Source organism: Coffea arabica, chromosome 11c, assembly GCF_036785885.1.
Source record: "Coffea arabica cultivar ET-39 chromosome 11c, Coffea Arabica ET-39 HiFi, whole genome shotgun sequence".
NCBI lineage: Eukaryota > Viridiplantae > Streptophyta > Magnoliopsida > Gentianales > Rubiaceae > Coffea > Coffea arabica.
This window is the reverse complement of record NC_092330.1, coordinates 42401950-42417722: the sequence shown is the minus strand read 5'-3', so window position 1 is coordinate 42417722 and position 15773 is coordinate 42401950. Positions and strand designations below refer to the sequence as shown.

General features: G+C 38.2%; 3 protein-coding genes across 13 annotated transcripts; 2 read left to right on the top strand and 1 right to left on the bottom strand.

Moving 5' to 3' along the window:
• Positions 1–260: 260 nt before the first annotated feature.
• LOC113717181 (uncharacterized) lies at positions 261–4708 on the bottom strand. 5 transcript variants are annotated; one of them, XM_027241877.2, is made up of 9 exons: positions 4262–4706; positions 3930–3988; positions 3431–3593; positions 3163–3251; positions 2522–2654; positions 2223–2315; positions 1724–1826; positions 891–1141; positions 261–822 (listed from the first exon to the last, which is right to left on the bottom strand). In XM_027241877.2, exons 1-9 carry the CDS (start codon positions 4460–4462, stop codon positions 808–810), a joined length of 1107 nt encoding a protein of 368 aa, XP_027097678.1. In that variant the 5' UTR covers positions 4463–4706; the 3' UTR covers positions 261–807. The 5 variants fall into 5 exon arrangements, with proteins under 5 accessions (XP_027097678.1, XP_071926795.1, XP_071926794.1 ...); XM_072070694.1 differs by having other exon boundaries at positions 261–1141; positions 3930–3985; positions 4262–4708; XM_072070693.1 differs by having other exon boundaries at positions 261–1141.
• Positions 4709–5800: 1092 nt separating this feature from the next.
• Positions 5801–8967, top strand: LOC113715448 (single-stranded DNA-binding protein WHY1, chloroplastic-like). The gene is made up of 7 exons (XM_027239646.2): positions 5801–6166; positions 6643–6740; positions 6844–6936; positions 7178–7272; positions 7646–7719; positions 7820–7908; positions 8607–8967. Exons 1-7 carry the CDS (start codon positions 5923–5925, stop codon positions 8724–8726), a joined length of 813 nt encoding a protein of 270 aa, XP_027095447.1. The 5' UTR covers positions 5801–5922; the 3' UTR covers positions 8727–8967.
• A 2023-nt stretch (positions 8968–10990) lies between these two features.
• LOC113716933 (SNF1-related protein kinase regulatory subunit gamma-1-like) lies at positions 10991–15086 on the top strand. 7 transcript variants are annotated; one of them, XR_011823053.1, is made up of 7 exons: positions 10995–11540; positions 12400–12605; positions 12714–13156; positions 13476–13742; positions 13837–14009; positions 14214–14563; positions 14694–15086. XR_011823053.1 is itself a non-coding variant. In XM_027241489.2 (6 exons), the coding sequence occupies exons 2-6, from the start codon at positions 12446–12448 to the stop codon at positions 14491–14493; spliced, it is 1323 nt and encodes a 440-aa protein (XP_027097290.1). In that variant the 5' UTR covers positions 10991–11540; positions 12432–12445; the 3' UTR covers positions 14494–14638. The 7 variants fall into 7 exon arrangements, 6 of the variants coding, with proteins under 6 accessions (XP_027097290.1, XP_071926793.1, XP_071926791.1 ...); XM_027241489.2 differs by lacking the exon at positions 14694–15086 and having other exon boundaries at positions 10991–11540; positions 12432–12605; positions 14214–14638; XM_072070692.1 differs by lacking the exon at positions 14694–15086 and having other exon boundaries at positions 10992–11540; positions 12514–12605; positions 14214–14638.
• Positions 15087–15773: the final 687 nt, after the last annotated feature.

Here is a 15773-nt window from a genome sequence, read left to right as displayed (position 1 = left end):
ACAAGTAAATACCATTTGTTGGAAACACGTTTCTAAAACAAAAGTTATGCCGTAATCAATGGCTATCCTCAAATATTAGGCAGGATAAGTATACAAAATACTTCCTGAGTCTTGGCTCTCTGTGTTGTGAATATGAGACTAAATTCACTGGGTGAACAATTCAATTAATCTGGAGGATCATACAATGGAAGAGCCAAGAATCATCAATGGGTACACCGCAATTAGCTTCAAAGATGACTTTTACAAAGACAAAAGAGAGATTCTATCGTTTTCCTTCTGCAATTTGTACGTACCAATATGGACAAGTCAATTATCCTGTGCAATGGCACCAAAATTTCCGATATACTATGATCCAAAATACAATTAAACCACAGCCAAACAGGATTTAGATATAAAGGATCATAAGGTGTCAACAGAAATCTAGAAACAGATGAAAATTGAAAAAAAAAAAAAAAGGGAATGTTTATTGAATTAAAACTTTTAGTTATTAAATTATAAGCCAACTTATTGCCACACAAAGCATCTTGAAAGCAGGCCAGACCATCCTTCTCATCCCAGAAGAATCGTAACGAGGATCCCATAACTCAGATTTGTGAAGCTTGAAAAGAGACTGATTCACCACCCGATCTTTTTACTTTCTATTGCTCATAAGGCTATAAGAGGTCCTTCAACAGAATTCACGCTCAGAAACAGAAAAGGCACTCTATCGGAGTTCCTGCCATTTCATCCAAGCACAGCCAATTGCAATCAGTTTGATCCGCAACGTAGTTCAAGAATTATCTCTTCTGAAGAGGGCATGTCCTGATGTTATGCCCTTTCACCCTGCACAGCCGGCAGATGTAACTTCTCTTGGTAGGAACAGAATTTTTACTTGTAGCGACAATACTTACTTCTGCGATCTTCTCTTGAGGACAGGACCGCCTATTATGCCCAGTCTGTCCACATATACGGCAGCGGTGTTCCTTTGAGACTAGTCTCTTTCTTTCACTTGATTTTGACTTCCGGCATGTTCTTCTGTTATGCCCCTTTTCACCACATAGCCCACATGTAAGCTGTCTATCCCTCAGTTCATTCTGAACTTCTGGACAGTAGTTTCTCCTATGGCCTTCGCGTCCGCAATTCTGACAATAAAATTTTACCCCTGCAGAAGAATGAAGCACATCATATTCTGACAATAAAATTTTACCCCTCCAAATCAGTGAAGGAGTTCACATGCTGACATGTCGTCAATGCAAGCAGCAAAGCCTATTCTTGCAAATTCTTCATGTAACTGGCCTCGTCACTACCACATCTTTGAGGTACCAGACTTTGCTATAATCTAGGAAGAAATTTAGATAGAATGGATCCTAATAATGAGGTTAGGCCTCTTCAAGAACATAAACATACATGTCCAAACAGGTATGGAGACGAGGAAATACTGTAAGACTTGTGATACCACTCAGTGGTCCACTAGCTGAGAACCACATAAAAGTTGTTGGCATAGAGCTTAATAAAATTTGTTAACAAGTTTCAGGTACTTCAGCAATAAAATGATGTAATAACAACCGATACAATCATATTCAGAAAAAGGAAATTCAAAGACAACACAGCACATAATAAAACTCCGAGTGGATTTATAGAAATTAGCTGAGTAGATGGCATCATCATTTTGTAATGCATTCTGACAAAAAAAAAAAAGAAACTGAAAATTGTAAAACTCAAAAAAAGCATACAATTAATGGACCTTTCATTGCGATACTTCTTCTTTGTCGGTTCTCTGGGTCACGGAAGTACTTCTTCATTGCTTCAGAAGCCTGCCTCCTCGCAGCAGGGGTGCCTTTTACTTTCTACATGAATACTAACAATCTAAATTAGAGGTGAAATTTCCCTACTTTACATTACAGTACTTGAGTGGAAAGCTGAAATCACTTTGAATAACAAGATGTACAAAACTGCATTTCTTAACACTCTGTATCACTAATTTTGATGAAAAATGTTTTCCACAATCCCATTGTATTCTGAATATTCAAGACCCAAAACAATCATGTCACATTCTGTCCAACGTATATGAGGAACATAATAAACACCAGCAAGAAAAGTAGGGAGGTTCTAAAAGCATGACTTTGTTAGAATACTGTAGATACATAACATAATAAGATACTATAAAACAAAGGAGTACAGACTACAAATGTGTGCTTGATTGGAACTTAAGGAATAAAGTGCTAATTCTTCCCAATTCAGACCTTGATGGCAGCCGATCTTTGTGCACGAAGCAAAGGATCACTATGGATAATCTTCATCCTCCTACTAAACAACCCAGTTTTTGCATTCAGGCTCTGCAAGCATCCAACTAAACAAAGAAAATTACATTCATGGTTTGGTTGGGAAGCAAAAAAAAGAAGGAATACAGAAAATAAAATGTCATATGAAAGAATATCCAACGAAACTTAAAACTGCTCAAAGACTATACTTGATTTAAAATGAAACTTAATTTTATTGTACCCAAGACAGATAAAAAATTCAACCAAGAAGGAAATCTAACTTTGAGGGATCTGCTAATCTTCAAATTGACTTCAGGACTTGGAGAGTTGTATACGCGCTTGGTTTTTCTCTTCACATTCAGCTTTATGTCTAAATTGTCCACTTCATCATCTTCTTTTACCTTGAGAGGAGAACTGAAAACTCATCTATGTGAATAAATATGGTTCAAAAGAATGCAATACCCTCAAAAGGGGTAATGAGATTTGCAAATCATGAAGCACCAAACACCACATATCTGAGAAAACTAAAAACAGCCACACAGGAAAAAGAAATAGAGCACAACTTTGTTCAAGGAACGAAATGCACGAAGCCACATAGGTATCACTTATAACATCAGGAAACTACAATGCCAGAAAGGAGGAACTTTACTGTATATGAAGCAGTTATACATCACAAGCATGAAATGCATGATTCTTTACAAACACAAAATTTGATATCAGAAATTGAACAGTAGTGCAATGTTCTATGGCATAAGAATTTCCACATAGATGCAACCAAAAGCTATCTATGCCACGTTCCCTCTTTTTCAACCGTTGACAGAAATGACCATTTATGAAACAAAAGCAACCATTCTGATGTTTAATATGGCAGTGCGTAACCTTGAAGAGCAGAACATTATAATCAAGAAAGTGAAAGACTTACACAGAGTGGGCTTTCTCCCATGGCTGTTCATCAATCGACTCCTCCCAGATAACACAATCTCCAAGGCACTGAGGACAGGCAATTAGACCCTGTTTTGATAGGGAAACAGAGATCAGTATAGGAAAACTGTTAGCAATGTGGTTGGAATAAAGACTAAGACAACCAGAAATATAAATAATGCAAATATCAGGCAAATTTTTTAACATTGGTTTAGTGCAATATATTGCTAGAGCAAACTCAAGTTTCTCAAATGCTCAGAAACAATTACCTTTCCATTGCATAGTGAACAATCTGCTCTAGATCTTTCTATTCCACATTCTGTACATGGAGTATAACCCCTTCCCCTGCAACTTGGACAAGGCAGTTCTCTGATATACTGCCCATTTGGGCCAAACCATGATCTTGGTTTCAAACTACCAGAAAGAATCTTCCTAAAAGAATTATGATGCATTAGATCAAAAACCACCAGATAGAGCAAGAAATAGAATCTTAGACATGTCCGGCATAATCGTGAACAAACAACATAAGCTGGGTAATGGGAACCAAACTAATTCATGGGTTTTATTCCATCAGGCAAAAAGCATCTGCAAGCAACTTCTATATAGAATAACTGTAAGAAAACGCATTCTTCTTGACTTCAACAATCAAGTGAAGATATGATGTTTGAAAGAGCTTCAGGGACACAGATATAGCAGATACACATAAAAAAAATGCTATATAAATTCAAACGAAAAATATGCGCACTAACAGGGCAGGAGAGGCTAGACCTTGGTTGTGGATCGACAGAAAGTCCAAAGAACTCCTCAGGAGGGTCATAACCTAGCTGCTGCAATATAAAGCTAGGAGTTATATGCAATATCCGGATAAAGAAAAGAGGTGATCATTAAGTAATACCTAGTACTAGTTAATGCAATGCACCAAGCAAACAAGTTTTTCCAGCAACATACTCCACTACACAAAAGCAATTTCCCCAAACTCTCCCAAAACCGACCAAGATTGCAACTTTAGCAACTTTTAATAGCCCAGTTGTGTATGAACTGCGTATGAGGTGTCAGGTTGGAAAGTGTGAACAAATAAATGAAATAGGAAAAGAAGATACCTGGGATTGGTGTGGTTTCGGGGGTGATGGTGAGTTGGAGGAATCATCTGGCTTGAATGAAGAAGAAATTGGAGTTTGATGACTGACAAGACTAAATTTCCTTTTGGAATGTGGCACTATCCAGTACTGCAAATGCTTGTTATTGGGTTTCCTGTGGCACTGAAGAACGACTATATTCACTCTCAATGCTGATGAATACATTGACGAAGGCTTTGTTGCTCAACTACATTTATGTCTGTGCAGAGGCACACAGATACAAGACGAAAAAGAAGAGTAGAAGGATTCTGAACAAAAATAATAATACTATTTGTAGATCCCAGACAAGGAGAGCTTTGGATTTTCAATCCGTTTTAACTTTTAAGAGGAGTGTGGACTATTGAATCTGGAATATGGATAAAGGGAGTCGATGGGAGGCTGCGCCTGTGTCTCGTGTTTGTGGTCTATACTCTATGCTTAGCAGATATATTCAGTACACAGTACGGGTGAAATTGTGGATGATGGTCGTTGTCACTTCCACGTCGGGCCTTTTTTTCTTTTCGTTTTTTTCCAATTCTTTTATTGAATGTTTTTGTTGTCTTAATTTTGCTTTTATGGTTCTGTAACAGGTATTGGGGGCTTTAGCCTTTTACAATAATAACTCATATGAAAGTGTGTAAACCCAAATATTTTCATTAGAAATTGTGTAAATTACTCATCAGAACAGAACCATATTCATTTTCAAGTTCATTCTATCTGGAAATATAAACATGCCCAGTTACGTGCAATCTTATGTTTGTAGAGCCCTTCTCTAACGTTGCGTTCGCCATGGAAGGGCCACTTTGTGGGAAATTGGGTGAGGACTTGTAATGCTCGGACATCAACAGATGCTACATATACCTTTTTTTTTTTCCGATTAAAAACAGATGCTACATGTACTAATAATAACCTTGCATTAGACAGATTATTGCTGCTAACAAATAATAAAAAGACAAATTATTCCACTTATTTCAAAATTAATCACATATAAACAGCACATTGACTCATCCAATTCCAATCCACACTACAAAATTCAATTCTGCGTGGATCCCAGCAAATCATCTTGTTCAATATAAAAATAAACATATACGCCTTTTATTGATGGAATTTAATTTATTGAAACCTCAACTAATACGTAATCTTTCACGTGAGTGAAAAATCACAACAAAATCTTACATTCTATGACTTTTTTCACTACTACGTGACTTATGCAAATCCATATTGATGTTAGGTGCATAATACATATATCTGATCCGATAATGATCTCGTTGATTTTTCAATGATCTGATCGAACTCCTCTAAAATATGCTAAAGTAGGAGTAAGATATTGATGGATGAAAATTAGTACTCTTTCAATCTATTGTGTACAGGAGTAGATTTCTTTTAAAAAATTACAGTAGTATTATTTTGTGATTTCACTTGATTATGTCGAAGTCTAGTGACTCTAGTGTTAGGTTAAAAAAAAATGTAGCGAAATTCTATCGGAGAAAGAGTAAAAGGTGAGAGCTACTTGGACCAGAGTCCTGGAACAATTTATGTTGAAATTGGACAGCAAATATTGACGGTTAGAGAAAGCATTCCGACGAGGTTACACGAGTTATCTCACCGCTGCAGAGCTAGCCTAAAACCCAGAGCAGCAGAAAAGAATGCTACACCTAAACTTCTCTTCTTCTCTATCCCCTATCCAAAACCCTAGTAAACAGCACCCTCCTCCACAGTCATACCATGCTTTCTTCTCCAACAATACTTCACCCTTCAATCTTAAAACCAAAACCTCCTCTCTTTCTTTCTCCAATTCGACCAAGAACCTTACCTTAAAATGCCGCCACTCTGGTTATTTTGAGCCCCAAGAACCGCAGCAGCAGAGGTTTTCTCCTCCTGATCAACAAGGTATCTCTTTTTTGTTAACTTTCGTTTTCTAAGATTTTTGGGAGGAAAGATATAAGGCCCAAGTGAAAAGATTTGATTTTGCGGAGAGGGTCCGCCTGGAGATTGATATTTGAGTTGTTTGCTGGCTTTTTCCCTTGTTTTCTTTCATTTTCTTTCCATCCGAGTAGATGATTTCGTGTAACTGAAGGTTCTTTTCTGCCTTGGGTGTGCCTAATTTTGTTGCAATGCATGTAGCAGAAATTTATGCAGGGAATCACGTAAAGCTAGCAATTTTATTAGCATTTTTATCTGGTGTTACAAGTGTCTAAAGTTTTGCCTTCCATCCATGTTGGAGGATAATTGGGAATTGATAAGGGCTTTCTTCGTGAGCTGTGAACTGTTGAGCTTAATAACTGCATTCCTTTTTCAGTCATTCTTATGAAGTGAGCTTATAGCAGTTTTTTTTAAGCAAAGATGGTATTTTGGTTGTATAACAGGGACATTGCCGTCAAGGGTATATGTTGGATACTCTGTGTACAAGGGGAAGGCAGCTCTGACAGCGGAGCCTCGGCCTCCAGAGTTCACGCCTTTAGATGTATGCTTCTTGATGCGATAAATCAGCTTTAAGATCTTGTAAGAACGTCTGCAGTTAGTATTCATCTGATTTTTGTCTGTGATGGTTTTTGTTGATGGAGCAGTCAGGGGCATTTAAGCTGTCGAAGGAGGGTTTTGTGTTGCTTCAGTTTGCTCCTGCTGCTAGCGTTCGCCAATATGATTGGAGTAGAAAGCAGGTGTTTTTTGTTTCCTTCCTGCGTCATGCATGACAGACTAGTCTTGAAAGAAAAACAAGTGTTTACAGTAGAAACTAGGTGCTTGATCAGATAGAATGAAAAAGTCTATTCTGATGATGTCAAGGTCAGTGATGCAAATGCAATATTTTGAAAATGTTACTGAAAGATGAATTTGATTGCATCAAAAGAGCCTTCTTGTAATTTGGCTTATATATTTTGCTTTCTCTGCACATTTTTCCAGGTTTTCTCATTGTCAGTAAATGAGATTGGGAGTCTAATTAGCCTTGGAGCAAAAGATTCTTGTGAATTTTTCCACGATCCTTTCAAAGGAAAAAGGTAAAGTTTGAATTCTACGTTTGAAGTTTGTATGGTGGTGGGTGTCTTAATTCCATCTAGCAAGTGTGACTCTAGTAAACTGAAACAATCTTCTCGGAGTATTAGAATTGTCTCAGATTTCAGAATTAGATCTATTCATTATATAATCTTTTCAGTTTCAATACAGTAATTCATCCTCAATTTGAAACGAATGCCTTGCTGTAAACAAATTTCAACTTAGTTTCCAATATCAACAGACATTCTCGCTTCTCTTTGCCATTTTTTTGGCTTAATATTCATCAATGATTAGTTTTAGTAAAAAAATTTCTCTTTCCTGCTACTCATGTATCCTTTATGTCTCAACAAATCAAGGTGCTTTTCCTGTTTGTGTCAGTGATGAAGGTAGGGTCAGAAAAGTGCTGAAGGTAGAACCCCTGCCAGATGGTTCTGGCCACTTCTTTAATCTCAGTGAGCCTCATGTTTCTTGACTTCCTTCAAGTAGTTGATAAAGTGACATTTATAACCTTGTATTTAACTCGTTTTGTGTACACAATTGGATTTGCTAAAGGTGTTCAAAACAAGCTTATAAATGTGGATGAGAATATCTACATTCCTGTTACAAAGGCAGAGTTTGCAGTTCTTACCTCAGGATTCAATGTAAGATTTTTTGCAACCACAGTATTTGTTCTCCTGTGTCTTTGATTTAGTTTTTTGCACCTTTTCTGTTTTTACTTTAACATTTCTTTTGGTGAGGGATGCCAGAAGATTGGAGCATTCTGCAAATTATGGATGATCCTCGTGAGGAAATCATGACTTGTTCATGTGACTAAGCTTATTGTATGATCTGTAAATACATTAAAGTGGATTTAATTGAAGAACTAATGGGATGCATTTGATCCAAAGTGACTCTTCCCTCTAAAGGCTAGATGCTTTCATGGGAGACAGGATTTTTTATATGTTTGGAGATTTTGGGCTGTTTCATGGGTAATTTTGGTCAAAAAAGCAGTTCCCTTCTGGTAGCAAGTCAGTCATTTGGAGCCACCTTTTGTATTCAAGCTGTAGTGTGTGAGGTTAGGTCACTGTCGAGAGGCTTTGCTAAATGCAAATGTAAGATGTCTGCAGAATGCTTACCTTTGACCTTTCGCCTCTAAAATGGCTGTCTACTTTAGACTCGTGATCAGGTATTTTAAAGGTGGTCCAAAAGGTAACATATGGCCAGTTAGCACTTTCTAGGTTTAGTGCTCCTGTGGTCTTTCTTCCAAACCTTAGAAATCATATCCTTGGATGTTATTTGTGAGTTTGAACATCTGGCATGTTTCCAACCATCTCATGCACTCACTGCTCTTCTTCTGCAGTTTATCTTGCCATACCTTATAGGTTGGCACGCTTTTGCAACTTCCGTGAAGCCAGAAGATGCTAGTCGGGTGAACTACACTAATGCCAGATCTGGTTCCGAGTATGAATGGAGCAGATAGGGATTGCTGTTTGCATCAACTAAATTGATTTTGATATTCATGTGACTCTTCATTCCCTATGCCTTGTGCAGTATTGTATTTTGATGAAGTGAATTCCTAGGAGTTTTTATTAGTGTTATGGCTATGGGTTTGAAGAATAGTGATAAAATTTCATTGCAGCTGAATGTTCTCCTGTTTGGCATGTATGAGCCGAATTTGTTCCCTAGCTGCCTATTTTTGACAGTAATCAGCTATTTCGTAACCTGGCTTGTCATCAACCTGACGCCATATTTTCATCCTAAAGCTTGAGGATTAGTTGAGACGACCATGGCAAAATTTCACTGAAGAACCATATGCACTTAATTTGCCATTTGCATATAACATCTACCAAATGTTGGACATGACATTTGAATGCTATGATCGAAGCCAAGGAAATTCTCAAATTATAAATTTAAAATTTGGAAAATTCTACAATCCATTTTGAAAATTCTACCAACCTCTTGTCACCTCATTTAATAATTTAAACTCCTAAAATCATTTAAGATTTGATCTCTCTTTTTATATATCGAAATACAATGTTCCAAAGGGATGGTAGAACTCCTCCTAAATTCCTTTTTTTGGTACCTCATTTCCATTTCTGTCAGGACGTACACAATGTTGTTGGCATTTCTGTCACAGACATATTTGTTGTTGGCATTTCCATTCTTGGATTTGGTGCATTCATCAGCTGAATCCCCATAAGAAGTTACAGCAGATAAATTGATGCACAAAATTCTCTCTGCTTACATAATGCAGTTGGGAAAACCGCTTCTAGAATTGAGATAAGCATTGATGCTACTGAGTTCCTGTGGTCACATCACATGGGGTCATTTCTGATGAAATGCTTGCTATAAAGAGAACAGCATGCAATGATTCAAGGTACATGCTGGAGTACACCCATAAGAACTTATCCAAGGAACGCCAGGTTACTGATGCAAAATTGGAAATGGAGAGGGGATCCGGCACTGATTCTGGCGACTTGCTCTTGCCTTATCGTTCATCCCCTAGTACGCAATCAGTTTTATGGGAGATCTTGCTCATGCAAAGCTAAGAATCTGTGAGAAGAAAACGGAAGCTAGTGATCCCTGTCTTGCTGACAGAATATATGCATACCTGAGTAATCCTGGAGTTCAGAAAGCTTTACATGTCAAAACGACTCGACTCCACGCTGCCTGGACCTTTTGTTCAGAGTTCAACCTCTCTCTCTCTCTCTCTCTCTCTCTCTCTCTCTCTGTGATCTCCAGACACACACAAACACAAGAATCAAGGTGTGGTCTATACATATCATAGTTTAGTTCCATGTATCTTCGCATTCCGTGAGCAAAAGTTGTGATTTTGCAGGCTGCTGGACTGCCAGAGTGATAATATAGCCACTAACATCATTCCTCTATTGTCAGAAATCCTTAGACAGGACATGCCAGTTCTTTAATGTTTAATGTGGAAGCTCACTAATGAGCTAGAAATTTACATTGTCGAAGCTCACTCTTAATCTTTAATGTTTCCATAGCTTCAATTAATAGTACATTTGTTCTTCAGTGGAGATCAAGATTCAAAAATCCCACTGACGCAGACAAGAAAAATTGCAAATTTGTTGGCCAAAGAACTAGAGCTCACAGCTTTTGGGGGATATGGTCCTTGGTACGATGGATTGCAGGTAAAAATGCAATGATTACTCCATGGAAACATTTCTCAGAATCTCAATATTCTACATTGGAAGAATCATAACTCAGGACTGGACTTCTCCTCCAAGTCGGTGGCTGGAGCCAATCATTTGGTCGAATTACCAGAAATAGAAACACTACCCATTTGACATTTGCAACAGTTAAGGGTGCAGCACATGACGTGCCCTTCACTTCTCCATCCCAAGCTCTCACATTCTTCAAAGCGCTTCTTCTCCGGAGACTTCCTCCACCCAAAATCAGAAATAATTGATATAGAGCTGTTAGAATGTGGGTTTGGCGGATTTGGATGGATCATGATCGGAATCTATTATTCCCGCTCAATTGTTGGATCAAAATGGGTAAGAGTCGTGACTGTATTAATTTTTTCTCCTACATCTTCTTTGACAAGAAAAATAGTACTCTATATCTATATCATTGTAATAAGAGTTTAATAGATAACAACGAGTTAGTGAACAAATCATTTTATCTAAATAAAAAGAAAAAAAATAAAAAAGAAGACAAATAAAAATTGCGTGATGTGACAGAAAAAAAATGGTAGTCAAGACAAGTTTCAAAAGATGTCGCTACATACGTATAGGATGGTTTAGCTATCAACACAAAAGGTCAATGACACAATAATTGAAGAGTATGCTAAAGTGGAGGGAGAAGGAGAAGGAGAAGGAATACAAGGTTTGAAAGAAGAGGAGAAAAGAATAGGCAAAATTTAGAAAATTGTCACATTGGATTGGTGGAGGTGATCCAAAGTCACTTAACACTCGCTAATAATTGGCCCGCTGTGCTCTCTATCCAAAACCAGAAAAGAGCCGAAAAAAGGAATCGCCGACTCTATACTGCAGAGGAGAGAGACCACTTCAAAGGAAAGAATAAGCCTCCAAAGTCGAAACAGGAGAACTGCCTGTGGGTTCCCGGGGGGGGGGAGGGGGGGGGGTTGCTGGGGGCTTAGTTTCCTGACACGTATGTAGTGGTTACACGTGGCACCGCCTTCTTCCTCCAAATAGAATCTTCAATAACAAACTCTCGTCACTCTTCACAAGGGACGCTCCAGAAACAAAGATCTTGGGAAAAGGTATCACAAGCCCCTTCTGATCCTTGCAAGTCAAGAGGTGCTACACAGGTAACATTTTCTTGCTGCTGAGGCGAGAACCTACTGCTGCATCTCCTGAATTTTAACAACAAAAACTGCTATTCCTCGAGTTTGGTATGCTATGTTTTCTAAGGTGTTTCTTGGTTAAGCAATCTTTCTGCTTGTTGTTGGTCAGTGGAAAATGTCAACCCAAGAAGTGCTAGAATTCGTAAGAAGTAAAGAAATGCTAGAAGAACGCGGAAAAAAAACAGCTATAAATGGGAAGAAACGCGCAGGAATAGCCCCCATAGCATCTGATATTATTTCCATTGACCATATTTCATTTCGTGAAACTCCATACACGAGAAATGATTAACGAGTTAATACACCGTTTTATTGTAATTGCACACACCCCGAAAGTAGGAAGTGTTCAAGTGTGAATCCTGCACACTTTTGTAATCAATTCCTCTTATACATGAAATATTGCAGCCTCTTGAATATGGAAATCTGGTGTTTGCGCTAGAAAAGTAGAAATTATTCCACGCTGCCCCATGATGAATAGGCCTTTAGGAAACTCAATGCGCAGTCTGGTCTAATGGATTGTAAAGCATTGGCTCACACTAATGACGGCCATCTCATTGCTGACGCGCCCAAGTTACTGTTAGAATTTGACGAGCTTTTAGAATCTGATCATGATAAGTAGTTTTTACTCCGTTTTGTTGTGATATATAATGCATCAATTGCTTTTGCCTGAAATTCTAGCATTGAATTGTGCAAATTGAACGATTGACGAACCTGCGTTTTACATGTTTACTATCAATTCCAACCGGGTTTTTGAGCTTCTAAGATTGTTTGATTCAAATGCTGTAAATGATTTTCATTTTTGTCATTTGCTTTGCTTGATATGCAGAAATAGCACGTCAATTTTTCCTTGGTTTATAGATATTTAGATAAACATGGCACAAGCATCAAAAGGCCCAAAATCTACAAGTTACGATGCTTACTTTGAGAATGTCCAAAGCAGAAAAATGTTACCTCAATCGTTGCAGGAGACTCTAACGGCTGCATTTGCAAGAATTCCAGTTTCATCTTTTCCAGAAGTTCCTGGCGGCAAAGGTAACAGGAAGGAATCTTTCATTTCGCCAGCTTCTCACTTAATGTATCATCTATGGTTTTCTTGTTCAAACACATCATGTTCAATGGCTTCTTGCAACGTACCTGTAGTGATTGAGATCCCAGCAGACACATCTATTGGAGATGCTGTGAGAGTTTTATCAGAAAGCAACATCATGTCAGCTCCTGTGAGAAACCCTGATATTGAATATACAACAGATTGGAGAGAAAGATACTTGGGAATCATAGATTACGCCGCCATTGTGCTTTGGGTGCTAGAGACAGCAGGAGTTGCAGCAGCTGCCTTATCAACTGGTTCTGCAGCTGCTGCCGGGGTAGGTGCTGGTGCTGCAGGCACACTTGGAGCAATAGCACTAGGTGCAACTGGTCCTGCTGCAATTGCAGGCCTAACTGTTGCTGCTGTTGGAGCAGCTGTTGCAGGTGGTCTGAGGGCAGAGAAAGGAATGGCAAAAGATGCTCCCACTGCAGCTGATAAGTTGGGCGAGGATTTCTACAAAGTTATCCTTCAAGAAGAACCATTCAAGTCAACCACAGTAAGTGAGCATATAGGAGTGGAAGGTCTCATTAACATACTTTTATGCTTCTTAATCTCAAAACAATTTCAATCAGCTTTTCACAGCCACCATGTTTCAGCTATTTTATGAATTATCTTTGCACATACTTATCAAATCCCTATCACAGTACACACTCATCAAATCCCTTTATTCATCCTGGAGAGGTCATTGAAATGTTAAATGTTGTTGATTTGAACTTTGGAACAATAAATATGTCTGTGATAATAAGAAATTTGTTGTGGCCCAAACTTCTAGTCTTAATGGATGAATATGTCACCTTAATGTTGTTCATTTGCAGGTGAAATCCATCCTGAAATCTTATCGTTGGGCACCTTTCATTCCTGTTGCAACAGATAGTTCAATGTTGAGTGTCTTGTTGCTTCTCTCAAAGTACAGGCTGAGAAACGTACCTGTTATTGAAACAGGAAATTCATCCATCAGAAACTTCATAACTCAATCTGCTGTAATCCATGGTCTAGAGAGATGCAAGGGAAGGGATTGGTTTGACTGCATATCCGCAAATCCAATATCTAAGTTGGGACTTCCTTTCATGACACCAGATGAGGTGAGATAAATTAGATATCCAATTAACGTATCAGTGATAAGAGTGTGTGCAACAAGTTGAACATAAAAAGTGGTTGGCATTTTATCTTGGTCAGGTTGTTAGCGTCCAAAGTGATGAACTGATTCTAGAAGCATTTAAAAAGATGAAAGATAACCAAATTGGTGGACTTCCAGTTGTTGAGGGACCAAAAAAGCAGATCGTTGGCAGTGTGAGCATAAGAGACATCAGATTCTTGTTGCTTAAGCCTGAACTTTTCTCCAGTTTCAGGTAAAAGAAAATTTTACTACCTCAAAATGGTTAAGTGTTTTATATTGTCTACTAATCTTTGCGGCGTCAAGATTTTCCCATTAATATGCAAATAACGTCCATGGTTCCTACCAGATCATAATTGCATTTTATTGGCCACTAGATTATAAACTCACCACAAACAGGCCTTTTTTCATATCTATTTCACTGAGGATATTTTCACAGGGTGCTCACTGTGAAGGATTTCATGAACACCATTGCTTCAGCAATCCCTCATACAGGCAAGGTCATCAGGCCGTTAACATGCAAGCCTGATGAAACTCTTGGCAGTGTGATACATGCGCTTGCTTCCAACTCAGTCCACAGGATCTACGTGGTAGGTGACGACAATGGAGTCACTGGTGTAATCACACTGAGAGATGTGATCTCTTGCTTTATCTTTGAACCGCCAAACTTCTTCGATAACTACTTCGGATTTGCGGCACAAGAAATGTTGGGCTGTTGATGTCTTTGCGAGCGAAATATGTAACATTTGTTTGAGTAGACGGTCTTTTAACAGTTCTGTTAAAAATCAGGTCCCATCTCTATAATATTACATGCTATTGTCGTCATATCACTCCTCTATGGTACTGGAGGGTGAAATTTTTCCAGTTGCCTTTTGCTCATTATATCCCTGATTCTTTCCACATCCTTCCACTTTGCTAGTCCAGCGTATATGTTGGATAGAATAACGAAGGGAAAAGAATTATCTGGCTCTAAAGTTGAAAGCTTTCTAGCAATCTCTTCGCCCAGCTCAAAATCTGCATGCTGTTCACAAGCTCCAATCAAGGACCAAAGCGCAGCGTAGACAGAGCTGAACAAGCAGTTAATAAGCTTGTGACGGATTTCAAACTGGGGAAAATATTCTCGGAGAGCATTTTCCTGAAAAAGAGGAAAGCTTCAGCTTCTTGTCCCAGCTGCGAAAACCCACTGATCATCGAATTCCATGTTGCTGAATCTGGCATCAACTGGTTATCTTTACAAAAAGCTCAATTGTAAGCTCACTTTGATCATTCAACACCATTGCTGCAATCATTGAATTCCACGATTTTAAGCTCCTACCGGGTATTCTATTGCTCAGTCTAGCTTTTATGAAAGCTTTATTAATCTATTGGAACTGCATGGAATATTTTGTATAATCTCGTTAATATTCAGTGTCGCTCGCAAATTCACATTTTCACTCGCGATTCTCACCCTTCTCGCACTTGCTCTTACACAAAAACCGATCAATATGGGGATTCAAATGCAAGAAATAGCAAGAATATGGGGATTATGTATAGGGGCGGGCAAAATTATCCGCTAACCCGAAAATCCGTCATATCCGATCTAATCCGATTCGAAAATTAGGATATCCGATTTTTATTATTTGATAGGGTTAAAAGAGGGTCGGGTACCCGCTAAGATGCGATGCGGTTCAGGGTCGCAAAAATAAAAACTCGCGGGTACCCGATCCGCCCCGTATATATATATATATATATATATATATATTTTTTATGTTTATGTTTATATACACACTATAAAATAATAAGTTAGAACTAAATAAGTAATTTTATTGAACAAATTGCATTACAAATATGAGAGACTATAATTTATTTACAAGACTAGGGGAAAAAGCCCGCGCCATGCGCGGGAGTTTAATACCTATAATTAAAGATAGTTAATAATTATTATTTAGTATTTTGTAGTATAAGAATTAAAGTATGGCAATTTTATTATGTGATATTAAACAGAAAAATCATAAATTAC

Excerpts from the sequence above, each read along its gene's own strand:
- LOC113715448 (XM_027239646.2), top strand. The coding sequence starts at position 5,923 with ATGCTACACCTAAACTTCTCTTCTTCTCTATCCCCTATCCAAAACCCT. Across the intron at positions 6,167-6,642 it reads TTCTCCTCCTGATCAACAAG|GGACATTGCCGTCAAGGGTA; the intron begins GTATCTCTTTTT and ends GTTGTATAACAG. Across the intron at positions 7,909-8,606 it reads TTCTTACCTCAGGATTCAAT|TTTATCTTGCCATACCTTAT; the intron begins GTAAGATTTTTT and ends CTTCTTCTGCAG.
- LOC113717181 (XM_072070693.1), bottom strand. The coding sequence starts at position 4,462 with ATGTATTCATCAGCATTGAGAGTGAATATAGTCGTTCTTCAGTGCCAC. Across the intron at positions 3,594-3,929 it reads TCTGTCGATCCACAACCAAG|GAAGATTCTTTCTGGTAGTT; the intron begins GTCTAGCCTCTC and ends TAATTCTTTTAG. Across the intron at positions 2,316-2,521 it reads AGATTAGCAGATCCCTCAAA|AGCCTGAATGCAAAAACTGG; the intron begins GTTAGATTTCCT and ends GGATGCTTGCAG.
- LOC113716933 (XM_027241489.2), top strand. The coding sequence starts at position 12,446 with ATGGCACAAGCATCAAAAGGCCCAAAATCTACAAGTTACGATGCTTAC. Across the intron at positions 13,157-13,475 it reads AACCATTCAAGTCAACCACA|GTGAAATCCATCCTGAAATC; the intron begins GTAAGTGAGCAT and ends GTTCATTTGCAG. Across the intron at positions 14,010-14,213 it reads GAACTTTTCTCCAGTTTCAG|GGTGCTCACTGTGAAGGATT; the intron begins GTAAAAGAAAAT and ends ATATTTTCACAG.